General features: G+C 51.8%; 1 protein-coding gene across 1 annotated transcript in view; it reads left to right on the plus strand.

Moving 5' to 3' along the window:
* The first annotated feature begins 2,371 nt into the window (after nt 1-2,371).
* The window catches only part of LOC116955532 (uncharacterized), a 28,145-nt gene continuing 15,309 nt past the window's right edge, over nt 2,372-15,207 (plus strand). Inside the window, exons 1-2 of the mRNA XM_076053206.1 lie at nt 2,372-4,002; nt 14,164-14,329. Coding sequence (XP_075909321.1) covers nt 3,912-4,002; nt 14,164-14,329 — 257 coding nt within the window. The 5' untranslated portion in view covers nt 2,372-3,911. The remainder of the gene's footprint in view (nt 4,003-14,163; nt 14,330-15,207) is intronic.

The raw sequence follows: 15,207 nt of genomic DNA on the forward strand, positions 1-15,207 counted from the left end.
TGGGTGACAGGATATATCTTTTTCCTTCCACTTGGTGTCACTCCGGAATCACGTTTCAATCAAGTGACTGACGTTGCTAATTCGCGTTGGCGAACTTGTCAACAAACACCGGAAGCTGTCACTAGCCTTAGCTATGGAAAAATAAAGTATAATAATTTAAAAAATAAATTTAAAATGTCAAGTAGGGGGCCACAAAATATTGTTCCGCGGGCCGCAATTGGCCCGCGGGCCGCGAGTTTGAGACCCCTGCTTTAGACGATGCACGTTCACCCATACACGGACGCACGGGTAAACGCACACGTGCCACCTACACGTTCATATACACAGAGAGAGACACACGCACACACTTGCACACGAAAGACAGAGGTCCTCCATATAGTCTTAATAAACCTTTGAGGCAAGTGCTGTGAGCTACACGAGGGGGTGGGTGGCCAGCACCACGCCCGGCCGCCTTTGTCTCCCCAGTGGCGATGTTAACAAACGACATAGCCACATCAACTACAACTGCAGTCGCCCTTCGCCGCAGGAAATGCGCTTGCGCCAGGCCTCGTTGCACCGTGAGGACAGTCGAAGCGTCGTGGGAGGCTCGCTGCTGGCAGGGGGTCACGGGACAGACCCAGCAGGTGCCATGGCTTGACCGACCGAGGTGACAGACAGATGCACCACCCGTGCCCGCTAGGGACAGACCCAAGGGACCATGGCTTGACCGACCGAGATGGCTGGCAGATGCACAACCCGTGCCCCCTAGGGGCAGACCCAAGGGACCATGGCTTGACCGACCGAAATGACAGGCAGATGCACAACCCGTGCCCCCTAGGGACAGACCCAGGGTACCATGGCTTGACCGACCGAGATGACTGGCAGATGCACAACCCGTGCCCCCTAGGGACAGACCCAGGGTACCATGGCTTGACCGACCGAGATGACTGGCAGATGCACAACCCGTGCCCCCTAGGGACAGACCCAGGGTACCATGGCTTGACCGACCGAGATGACAGGCAGATGCACAACCCGTGCCCCCTAGGGACAGACCCAGGGTACCATGGCTTGACCGACCGAGATGACAGGCAGATGCACAACCCGTGCCCGCTAGGGACAGACCCAGGGTACCATGGCTTGACCAACCGAGATGACTGGCAGATGCACAACCCGTGCCCGCTAGGGACAGACCCAGGGTACCATGGCTTGACCGACCGAGATGATTGGCAGATGCACAACCCGTGCCCCCTAGGGACAGACTCAGGCTACCATGGCTTGACCGACCGAGATGACTGGCAGATGCAGAACCCGTGCCCGCTAGGGACAGATCCAGGATGCCATGGCTTGACCAACCGAGATGACTGGCATAAGCACAACCCGTGCCCCCTAGGGGCAGACCCAGGGTACCTTGGCTTGACCGACCGAGATGACTGGCAGATGCACAACCCGTGCCCGCTAGGGACAGATCCAGGATGCCATGGCTTGACCAACCGAGATGACTGGCATAAGCACAACCCGTGCCCCCTAGGGACAGACCCAGGGTACCATGGCTTGGCCGACCGAGATGACTGGCCGATGCACAACCCGTGCCCCCTAGGGACAGACGCAGGGTACCATGGCTTGACCGACCGAGATGACTGGCAGATGCACAACCTGTGCCCCCTAGGGTTGAACGATTTGGGGAAAATATCTATTTTAATTTTTTCTGACAGATATTGTGATTTGATTTGCGATTCTTTGTTTTTAAGTCAGGCTTCAGTTCAATATTCACTGTGTAATAGATGTAAAACATGTGATGGAGCATTACCACGTGATACCATAAAAATGTGAACTGCTCTATATATTCTAATGCAAGGATGATAACTTAAAATATATGAATTGCTTCCAACATGTATTTATTAAAGTGTTTTAATTGAAATAGAACATATTCTTGGTTCTTTCGGTAAAGTCACGTAGAAGGGAAACAATAAAATAATAAAAATATAACACAATAAAATTATCACGACGTTTCGACTGCAACACACGCAATCATCATCAGGTGTGCTGCAGTCGAAACGTGAGAATTTTATTGTTTTACATTTGTATTATTTCATTGTTTCCCTTCTACGTGACTTTACCGAAAGGAACGAGAATATGAATCACTGCAGTCACGAAAGCTTTAAATTGAAATAGAACAATCAAACATAGAACAATTGTTAAGTTAAATAATGAAGTTATAATAATTAAAAAAAAAATCAACAATAAAGTAATAGGACTTTTAAAATCGCAAAAGATCGCAGCCTTTGCGATTTGCTAATCGCATATTGTTTCAAATTGCGATTTCGATTTGAAATCGATTAATCGTTCAGCCCTAGTGCCCCCCCCCCCGCCCCCCCCCCACTGCGCCAACGTGTGGTGTCTTAGCCGCTGGAGCGTCGCTCCTCCTTCTGCTATGGTGGTTGGAGGGCGACTGCCTCCCAGTGCCCGAGGAGCGGCGCCCTTCACGACGAGCCTCCTCCTCCCCTCATCCACGGAGGTCCACAACCCCCCCCCCCTCCCCTCTGCGTTCTAGCCAGAGGGGAGGTTGCGTTAGCCGAGTGGCTGAGTCGATAGCTGATTCAGGGTACCCCCTCGGTTGAGTGCACAAAGATAAAGATCCCCCGTATAGCCTTTGACATACCGTTGGGGCAAGTGCTGTTAGCGAGTAGCCCCCGTGAAGGCCGGTGGGGCAGACACGAGGGGGTGGTTGGCGAGCACCACGCCCGGCCGCCTTTGTCTCCAAAGGGGGGATGTTTACACACCGCACCAGGTACTTATTTGAGGCTGAGTCGACCTAGGGGAGGCCCAGGACCGGTTCAGATAATCGTCGCTGGTGCTGGCTGTGAGCGGGTTCGTACCGCAGCGCGCTAACCACAACACTACCGCTCCCCATATACACACAAAGGTCCGCCGTGTAGCCTCAACAGACCGTCGGGGCAAGCGCTGATTGTACACACACACACAGAGAGAGAGAGACACGCACGCGCGCACACAACTATCAACTCACGCCCTCACATTCTCACTCATCCTGCCGGGAGCTGCTCCGTGTGCCGCTGGGAATTTTATTTACTCAAATGTCGCGTGGCCGGGCACCTTGAGGGCAGCGGGGTTAAGGGGGGGTGGGCTTAGTCATCAGCCCCAAGACTCAATGACTACTGGAGCTCCGTCGATCTCGCTGCACAGTCGTGAGGCCAACAGAGAGCGGCGTTCACGGACTGCACGCGCTCGAGAAGACGCGCGTGCACCCGGTACACGGACGCACAGGTAAACGCACACGTGCCACCTACACATTCATGTACACAGAGATAGAGAGAGAGAGACACGCGCACACACTTGCACACGAAAGACAGAGGTCAACTATAGAGTCTTAAATGGACCTTTAAGGCAAGTGCTGAGGTCTACACGAGGGGGTGGGTGGCCAGCACCACGCCCGGCCGCTTTTGTCTGCCCAGTGGCGATGTTTTAACACACCGCACCAGACACTCATTTGAGGCTGAGTTGACCTAGGGGGGGTGTAAGGACTGGTTCAGAAAAACGTCACTGGCGTTGGCCGAGAGCGATAATCGAACTCGGGTGGCAGGGTGAGTCGCGCAGCGCGCTAACCACTACGCCACCGCTCCCCATTCGCATGTATACACCAAGACATACGTACACGTGAATACATACACACACCTACACCTACACACACCTACACACACACACCTACACACACACACACCTACACACACACCTACACACACACACCTACACACACACCTACACACACCTACACACACACACACCTACACACACTATATTACGGGAAGGGAAGGAACTGCGCTGGAGACGAGAGGAAGACGCTCTCACTCCGAGTTCGGAAGAGCCTGTAGACATCGCGGGAGGAGGAGGAAAAGGAGAAATTCGCCCGCAGATTCATGGCCTGCCACGCGACCTTCCTCCACGGCATCATCGTCGCCATCATCGCCGTCAACCTCATCACCATCGCTACGATAGCCGTCGACCCAGGTGAGAACGCGCACAATCCTGACGCACAAAGACGCCCCCCGTGTAGCCTGTAACAGACTGTAGGGGGCAAGTGCTGTCAGCGAGTAGCAGCACCTGTGAAGGCCGGCGCTGTGGCACACGAGGGGGTGGGTGGCCAGCACCACGCCCGGCCGCCTTTGTCTCCCCATACACCGCACCAGGTACAGCTGCACTCATTTTTAGGCTGGGTAGACCTAGGGGAGAGACAGGGCCACGCGCAGCGGTTGAGCGCTGGCGCTGCGCTACGAACCTGGCGACCCGAGTTCGATTCCTGCTCACGGCCATCACCAGTGACTATTATCTGAACCGGTCCTGGGCCTCGCTTAGGTCGACTTAGCCTCAAATGAGTACCTGGTGCGGTGTGTAAACATCGCCACTGGGGAGACAAAGGCGGCCGGGCGTGGTGTTGACCACCCACCCCCTCGTGTGCCGTGCCGACCTGCATTGGTGCTCGCTAACAGCACTTGCCCCTACAGTCTGTTACAGGCTACACGGGGGATCTTTATCTTTGTGTACATGTGTGTGAGTGTACACGTTTGAGTGTACAAGTGTGTGTGTGTGTACACGTGTGTGTGTACACACGTGTGTGTGAGTGTACACACGTGTGTGAGTGTGTACACGTGTGTGTGTGTACACGTGTGTGTGAGTGTACACGTGTGTGTACACGTGTGTGTGAATGTACACGTGTGTGTGTGTGTGTACACGTGTGTGTGAGTGTACACGTGTGTGTGAGTGTACACGTGTGAGTGTACACGTGTGTGTACACGTGTGTGTGTACACACGTGTGTGTGAGTGTACACACGTGTGTGAGTGTGTACACGTGTGTGTGTACACGTGTGTGTGAGTGTACACGTGTGTGTGAGTGTACACGTGTGTGTGAGTGTACACGTGTGTGAGTGTACACGTGTGTGTGAGTGTACACGTGTGTGTGAGTGTACACGTGTGTGTACACGTGAGTGTACACGTGTGTGTGTGTGTACACGTGTGTGTACACGTGTGTGTGTGTACACGTGTGTGTGTACACGTGTGTGTGTGTACACGTGTGTGTGTGTGTGTACACGTGTGTGTGTGTACACGTGTGTGTGAGTGTACACGTGTGTGTACACGTGTGTGTGAGTGTACACGTGTGTGTACACGTGTGTGTGAGTGTACACGTGTGTGTGTGTACACGTGTGTGTGAGTGTACACGTGTGTGTGAGTGTACACGTGTGTGTGAGTGTACACGTGTGTGTGTGTGTGTACACGTGTGTGTGAGTGTACACGTGTGTGTACACGTGTGTGTGTGAGTGTACACGTGTGTGTACACGTGTGTGTGTGTACACGTGTGTGTGTGTACACGTGTGTGTGTGAGTGTTTGTTTCGCCCCAGCGAGGTGCTGACGGGAATGCGTCATTCGCGCCGTGACGTCACCAGCACGTGCCCCGCCTCCTGCTGCTGCTGTTCCGAGAAACACAGCGAGCACCCCTCCCCCGCAGCCCCGCCCCTCGCCCACAGCCCCGCCCCTCCCTCACTGCCCCCCCCCGCAACTGCCCCTCTCCACTGCCCCCACCCCCTGCGCTCCCACCCCCCCGCTCGCCATCAAATCCCACACCCACCCCCCACAACAAACTTCTCGGCAAAGCGCGGCGCCCCACGTGGGGACGCTGATGTTACATCTGCGGTGGCGTTGCTGTGAAGCAGGGTCATTGCCCAAAACGTCGCGGGGTTCAGTGATGAACGCGTTGAGTCACTTTCCGCTGTGCCCGTGCACCGCTACTGCCAACCCAGCAGCAGCAGTAGTAGCAGCAGGCAGCAGCAGCAGGCAGCAGCAGGCAGCAGCAGCAGGCAGCAGCAGGCAGCAGCAGCAGCAGGCAGCAGCAGCAGCAGGCAGCAGCAGTAGCAGGCAGCAGGCAGCAGCAGCAGCAGGCAGCAGCAGCAGGCAGCAGCAGCAGCAGGCAGCAGCAGCAGCAGCAGGCAGCAGCAGCAGCAGGCAGCAGCAGCAGCAGCAGGCAGCAGCAGCAGCAGGCAGCAGCAGCAGCAGGCAGCAGCAGCAGCAGCAGGCAGCAGCAGCAGCAGACAGCAGGCAGCAGCAGGCAGCAGCAGGCAGCAGCAGGCAGCAGCAGCAGCAGGCAGCAGCAGCAGGCAGCAGCAGGCAGCAGCAGCAGGCAGCAGCAGCAGCAGGCAGCAGCAGCAGCAGGCAGCAGCAGCAGGCAGCAGCAGCAGACAGCAGGCAGCAGCAGCAGGCAGCAGCAGCAGGCAGTAGCAGGCAGCAGCAGTAGCAACAGGCAGCAGCAGGCAGCAGCAGCAGCAGCAGCAGGCAGCAGCAGCAGCAGTAGCAGGCAGCAACAGCAGCAGCAGGCAGCAGCAGGCAGCAGACAGTAGCAGCAGCACCAGGCAGCAGCAGGCAGCAGCAGCAGTAGCAGCAGACAGTAGCAGTAGCAGGCAGCAGCAGCAGGCAGCAGCAGTAGTAGTAGCAGCGGCATTGAAATCGTGACTGTTATTCTGATTCGACCAGGGTAAGGCACACACCGGGGCTACGCGTGACTCTCTTTCAGAAGCGGCCCGGCTCTCACTAATGATGGGCCAAAGAAGTGGCTTGTCATAATCATCATCGTCATCATCGTCGTCGTCATCATCATCGTCATCATCGTCGTCGTCGTCATCATCATCGTCGCCGCGTGGAAATTCCTTGTCGCAGCTAAATAAGCGAGGGTGCTTCAAAACAAATGTGAACACTTCCGAGAATTTGCAACAATACCGCAGGAAATGTACTGCTCCCTCGGGGCTCAAGAAACCACCTGTGGAAGATTCCAGGCACGAGTTGACAACGATGGCGAACACGTGGGGGACACTCTTTGCAGCTATTAACATCACATTCGTTATCACGTTATCAGTGTGTTATCCGTTCTTTTCCCATAAAAGTCCCATAATGTTAACATTTTTTGAAGCACCCTGTGCTCCAAACACGTGATGTTGATTCTAAATGTTGGAGGGGGAAAACCGGAGTACCCGGAGAAAAATCCACACGGTATGCGTCAGGATCGAGCCCACGACCTCCTGTACACCAGGCGAGGTAGTTAACATCTCCTAGCCACCGTGATGATGATGATGATGAGAGAGAGAGACACGCAAACTCCAAATATACAGCAGCAGGCGTCAGGGTCGGGATCGAACCCACGACCTCCTGTATACCAGGCGAGGTAGTTAACATATCCTAGCCACCGTGATGATGATGATGAGAGAGAGACACGCAAACTCCAAATATACAGCAGCAGGCGTCAGAGTCGGGTTGAACCCACAGCCTCCTGTGTACCTGGCGAGGTAGTTAACATCTCCTAGACACCGTGACGGCAATGGGAGTTGATGGCCGATCCGGCACTCACCGAGTCACCCCGCTCACTCGCTCGGTCAGACGCCTCCCTGTCGCTCTTCTCTCGCTACTACCACTGCTACTACCGCTACTGTTGCTACTACCACTGCTACTACCACTACCACTGCTACTACCACTGCTACTACCACTACTGCTGCTACTACCACTGCTACTACCACTGCTACTACCACTACTGTTGCTACTACCACTGCCACTACCACTGCTACTACGACTGCTACTACCACTACCACAGCTACTACCACTGCTACTACCGCTACTGCTGCTACTACCACTGCTACTACCACTACCACTGCTACTACCACTGCTACTACCACTACCACTGCTACTTCCACTACCACTGCTACTACTACTGCCACTACTACTGCCACTGCCACTATCACTGACACTACCACTGCTGCTACCTCTGCTACTACCACTGCTACTACCACTGCTACTACCACTGCCACTGCTACTACTACTGTTACTACTACTGCCACTGCTACTAGTTCATAGTTCATAGTTCATTTATTTGGTATAGCCCTGTGAGCCATTCGGCTCTTGAATCGGGTGCCACCGCAACGAACAAAAACATGAACAAGAAAACATCTTAAAGTGACTATGTGTGACTGTGCAAACAGAAAATCCAGGAAAAAAAACATCAAAATATTCCTGAAATAGCACCGTACACCAACGCTGTGTGCAAAAATCCCAGTGGGATGCAAGTCAAATAACAACAACAACCACAAGACAACTAAGATTAAGGCCATCAGTCTAACTCCGTACTACAATAAACAAAAACATGGCCAAAACAAAAAAAAACTTTTCGAAATCAAATTTCGATTTAAAGCTTTCGTGACTGCAATGATTCATCTTCTTTGGTTATTTCGGTAAAGTCACGTAGAATGAGAATAAAATAATAAATTGATAAAATAAAATAACACAATAATATTCTCACGACGTTTCGGCCACAACACAAGCGGCCTTCATCAGGTGAAGGGAGCGAGACTGTCTGGTAGGACAGCGCTGGAGTGAGAGAGCCACGTTCAGATCACGGCTTTTAAGCTGTGTGAGAGGAACAAAGAGCCTTGACGAAGGAATTAGCATAAAATTTAGCATTGAAAAGGCTGAATGATTAGCTTGTGACTGGTCACAGAAATAGCTATGTTAAAAGTTAAAGCATACGCATCCGCAGAGGCACCCATTGTTAAAAGGAATTAGCATAGAATTTAGCATTGAAATAGCTAAATTAAGGCATTCGCTTGTAACTGCTACAGAAATAGTTACGTTGAAGTCAGAGCATACACATTCACCGAGGCACTTAGTACAAATCAAAACAGGAGAATTTAGCATTGAAATAACTAGGCGAATTTAGCATTGAAATAACTGGGTGATTTGCTGGTGACTGGTCACAGAAATGACTACACATCTGAGCTATTCACAGTACTATATAGTGAACCAATAAAAACTAAAATATAAATTACCTTCATGTTATCAATAAACTCTATATTCTCCAATCAGCTAAGCTACCAACCATAAGTCGTTATATATCACAATGCTATATGGCGAAAAAATGGGTGGATTCTTACCCTCAAATTTCCGTACCACGGATAGCTACGGGCCCCGTTCAGACGGACGAGTTCGTCCATGGTCGGAACAGAGGAGGGGGAGAGAGACAGCTGCGAAGCCCTAGTATACTCCATGTTGTAAACCATACCATTAACCGTGGTGTGAGAGGTATTAAGAGGCAATGCTGGCGAAAGAGCTGCGGTCTGAAGGTCATCGTAAAATTACAATTAATTAAGAACAGAAATGATTTAACACATCTTTCCAGTGGTTACTAAGCCTGAATCCATCTTCTCGGTTGAAATTGTCTCTGTGCTTGTATATGTGAATGGCCTCATGAACGAATCTCTCATGGTAGCCAGTTGGTTTGCAAAGAACCTCCGTCTTGGAGAAGTCAATGTCATGTGAGCCCACTGAATTGTAACAGTGATCTGCCACGGCCGAGGAGTTCGTCTTACCGTGTTTCAAGTCTGCTTTATGTTCGCGGATGCGGTCCGAGATATGTCTTTTGGTTTCTCCAATGTAGCTACTACCACAGAGGCACTTTAGTTTGTAAACGCCCGGGTACTGTATGTCTGGAAGAGCATCTTTTACAGATGGAACTAAATCACGGATTTTGTGTACTGTGTTGAATCGGACCTGGATCTTGTGTTTATTCAGGATTTTGGAGATCTTTTTAGTGACCCCTGCAATGTAGGGTAAGGTGAAGGTTTTGAGTGGCTCCACAAGAGGATCCTTCTTCATGACTGGAGTGATGGCTTTGCGGAAATAAAAGCCATAAATCCAATGTAACAGTGATCATAGGCACTGTGACCGAATTTTTTACAATAAACTACTTAAATAAATTATAACACCAAAATCTAGAGCCATATTTTAGGCCACTGAATAGCAGTGGCAGCTAGGGTTGTACAACTCCTCTAGAGCAGTTTTGAGTGAAGATCTCATAGGTAGTGATTCAAGTTGCAGTTTATTGGCAATAGCATTCCAGACCCTGGGGGCATCAATAGCAAAGGCCCTTCCTCCAGTTTTTGTACGGCAATAGGGAATGTGAAGCTGGTAAATGAGCGAAGACCTGAGGTCAAATTTGTTCTTTGACACAGAGAGAGGAGATCCAGTAGGTAATCTGCGGAATTTTTTGTAAGTACATCGTGAATAAATAAGATCTGGTGCACAAGCCGTCGAACATTAAGAGATGTTAAGTTTGACCCAATGTAGAGATCACAGTGGTGAGTCCTACCACTGCTACTACCACTACCACTGCTACTACCACTGCTACTACCACTGCTACTACCACTGCCAATACCACTGCTACTACCACTGCCACTACCACTGCCATTGCTACTACCACTGCTACTACCACTGCTACTACCACTGCTACTACCACTACCACTGCTATTACCACTGCTACTACCACTACCACTGCTACTACCACTGCCATTGCCACTGCCACTACCACTGCTACTACCACTGCCACTACCACTGCTACTACCACTACCACTGCTACTACCACTGCTACTACCACTGCTACTACCACTACCACTGCTACTACCACTACTACTGCTACTACCACTACCACTTCTACTACCACTACTACTACCACTACTACTGCTACTACCACTACCACTGCCACTACCACTGCTACTACCACTGCTACTACCACTGCTACTACCACTACTACTGCTACTGCCACTACTACCACTACCACTGCCACTACCACTGCTACTACCACTACTACTACCACTACTACTGCTACTACCACTACTACTGCTACTACCACTACCACTTCTACTACCACTACTACTACCACTACTACTGCTACTACCACTACTACTACCACTACCACTGCTACTACCACTGCTACTACCACTACTACTACCACTACTACTGCTACTGCCACTACTACCACTACCACTGCCACTACCACTGCTACTACCACTGCTACTACCACTGCTACTACCACTACCACTGCTACCACCACTGCTACTGCTACTACCACTACTACTGCTACTACCACTACCACTTCTACTACCACTACTACTACCACTACTACTGCTACTACCACTACTAGTACCACTACCACTGCTACTACCACTGCTACTACCACTACTACTACCACTACTACTGCTACTGCCACTACTACCACTACCACTGCCACTACCACTGCTACTACCACTGCTACTACCACTGCTACTACCACTACCACTGCTACCACCACTGCTACTGCTACTACCACTACTACTGCTACTACCACTACTACTACCACTACCACTGCTACTACCACTGCTACTACCACTACTACTACCACTACTACTGCTACTACCACTACTACTACTACCACTGCTACTACCACTGCTACTACCACTACTACTACCACTACTACTGCTACTACCACTACTACCACTACTACTGCTACTACCACTTCTACTACCACTGCTACTACCACTGCTACTACCACTACTACTGCTACTACCACTACCACTGCTACTACCACTACTACTGCTACTACCACTACTACTACTACCACTGCTACTACCACTACCACTTCTACTACCACTGCTACTACCACTGCTACTACCACTGCTACTACCACTACTACTGCTACTACCACTACCAATGCTACTACCACTACTACTACCACTACCACTGCTACTACCACTGCCACTACTACTACCACTGCTACTACCACTACTACTACCACAGCTACTACCACTACTACTACCACTGCTACTACCACTACTACTGCTACTACCACTACCACTGCTACTACCACTACTACTACCACTACCACTGCTACTACCACTGCTACTACCACTACCACTGCTACTACCACTACCACTGCTACTACCACTACTACCACAGCTACTACCACTACTACTACCACTGCTACTACCACTACTACTGCTACTACCACTACCACTGCTACTACCACTACTACTACCACTACCACTGCTACTACCACTGCTACTACCACTACCACTGCTACTACCACTACCACAGCTACTACCACTACTACTACCACTGCTACTACTACTACCACTGCTACTACCACTACCACTGCTACTACCACTTCCGCTCCTCCCTCGTTTCCATCGAAACCCCCCCAATGACGTCAGCGACCTCCGTCGCATTCCCGCAGCGCGCGCGTGATTCCTGTGCCTCACTAACACATCACACACTGATACACAACACGTGCCTCACTAACACACCACACACTGATACACAACACGTGCCTCACTAACACACCACACACTAATACACAACACGTGCCTCACTAACACACTACACACTGATACACAACACGTGCCTTACTAACACACTACACACCGATACACAACACGTGCCTCACTAACACACTACACACTGATACACAACACGTGCCTCACTAACACACCACACACTGATACACAACACGTGCCTCACAAACACACTAAACACTGATACACAACACGTGCCTCACTAACACACTACACACTGATACACAACACGTGCCTCACTAACACACTACACACTGATACACAACACGTGCCTCACTAACACACTACACACTGATACACAACACGTGCCTCACTAACACACTACACACTGATACACAACACGTGCCTTACTAACACACAACAGACTGATACACAACACGTGCCTCACTAACACTACACACCGATACACAACACGTGCCTTTATAAACACACTACACTGATACACAACACGTGCCTCACTAACACACTACACACCGATACACAACACGTGCCTCACTAACACACTACACACTGATACACAACACGTGCCTCACTAACACACTACACACCGATACACAACACGTGCCTCACTAACACACCACACACTAATACACAACACGTGCCTCACTAACACACTACACACTGATACACAACACGTGCCTTACTAACACACTACACACCGATACACAACACGTGCCTCACTAACACACTACACACTGATACACAACACGTGCCTCACTAACACACCACACACTGATACACAACACGTGCCTCACAAACACACTAAACACTGATACACAACACGTGCCTCACTAACACACTACACACTGATACACAACACGTGCCTCACTAACACACTACACACTGATACACAACACGTGCCTCACTAACACACTACACACTGATACACAACACGTGCCTCACTAACACACTACACACTGATACACAACACGTGCCTTACTAACACACAACAGACTGATACACAACACGTGCCTCACTAACACTACACACCGATACACAACACGTGCCTTTATAAACACACTACACTGATACACAACACGTGCCTCACTAACACACTACACACCGATACACAACACGTGCCTCACTAACACACTACACACTGATACACAACACGTGCCTCACTAACACACTACACACCGATACACAACACGTGCCTTACTAACACGCTACACACTGATACACAACACGTGTCTCACTAACACACTACACACCGACACACAACACGACGACACGTGCATCACTAACACACTACACACCGGCACACAACACGTGCCTCACTAACACACTACACACCGATACACAACACAAAGACACGTGCATCACTCACACACTACACACCGATACACAACACAACGACACGTGCCTCACTAACACACTACACACCGATACACAACACGTGCCTCACTAACACACTACACACCGATACACAACACGTGCCTCACTAACACACTACACACCGATACACAACACAACGACACGTGCATCACTCACACACTACACACCGATACACAACACGTGCCTCACTCACACACTACACACCGATACACAACACGTGCCTCACTAACACACTACACACAACACGACGACACGTGCCTCACCGACGCGCAACAGAGAGCGACGGCTCGCTTCGCTGTGTAGACCGCGGACACGACCGGCAGGCTGCCGCTACTTCTCCTCGCCCATCCATCAGGAAAGACGAGACACATCAGCCGTAAGGCCCATCCTCGTGGAAGCGTGCCCAACGCATCAGCAGCGTCGCAATCAAGTGTGCTGATGAGACACACGAACGCCGAAACCCGTCAAGAGGTTGCATTCAAACGAAGGAAAACGCCACCTCCTCTTAAGTGTGCTCAAAGCACAGACGGTTCGGGCTGTGGCCTCCTCGTGCTATGCAGGTCAATTGTCCCCTCTAACCCACCTGCCCCCCTCTCTCCCATGCGTAACCTCCTCCCCCCCCCCCTATCCCGCCCACACAAGTGTCCCCCACTCCGGGACCCCTGACCCCCAGCCAGGGGGGATCCGTGACCAAGTGTGCTCGCCCGCGACACGTGACCATCACCTCGCGGGACTTCAACCACGTGCTCAGCTGGGAGCCCCCCGAAGGCGCTGGGTCCGGCACCACGTACAGGGTGCAGCTACTCAGGTGAGGTGCCCCAACCCCCACCCACAAAGACAAAGATCCCCCGTATAGCATGAACAGACTGTGGGGGCAAGTGCTGTTAGCGAGCAGCGCCTATGAAGGCCGGCGCTGTGGCACATGAGGGGGTGGGTGACCAGCACGACGCCCGGCCGCCTTTGTCTCCCCAGTGGCGGGGTTTACACACCGCACCAGGTACCCATTTGAGGCTGAGTCGACCTAGGGGAGGCCCAGCATCGGTTCAAATTATGGTCACCGGTGTTGGCCGTGAGCGGGAATCGAACTCGGATTGCCGGGTCACACAACAACAACAACCGCCATTCGTCACTAAGTGGCGGTGACGTCACCACGACGCTTGTGCCAGGCAATGTGCACTTTTAGGCCACGTGAAGTGTCGAACGCCCGCGGGAAGGAGGTCACGGGGCAGACCCAGGTGCCACGGGTCGACTGACTGAGACGACTGGCTGATGCACCACCTGTGCGCCCTACTGTGCCAACCTGCTGTGCTTTAGCCACCCGGCGCTCCGCTCGTTGTTGTGAGCGTCGCTCCTCCACCCTCTGATCCGATCTTGACACCGCTGGTACCAGTCATCGGCAAGTCCACTCAGCTCCACGTCCTCCTGTACCACATCACTCCATCTCTTCTCTAGCCCGTGCCACGCCCGTTTAGCCCCCTCGATCCGGCCGAACAAAAGCTGTTTCGGCATGCGGTGGCTGGGCATGCGGGCTACATGACCCAGCCAACGCAGCCTTGCCTGCCGGAGCTCACCGATGGGACTTTGTCCAGTCACACACACGCGCACACGCACACACAAGCTCACACACGCACACACACGCGCACACACACACACGCGCACACACACACGCGCACACACACACGTGCA

The sequence above is a fragment of the Petromyzon marinus genome, chromosome 60 (genome assembly GCF_048934315.1).
Source record: "Petromyzon marinus isolate PM22_M1 ecotype Great Lakes invasive population chromosome 60, UKy_Petmar_22M1.pri1.0, whole genome shotgun sequence".
Taxonomy (NCBI): Eukaryota; Metazoa; Chordata; class Hyperoartia; order Petromyzontiformes; family Petromyzontidae; genus Petromyzon; species Petromyzon marinus.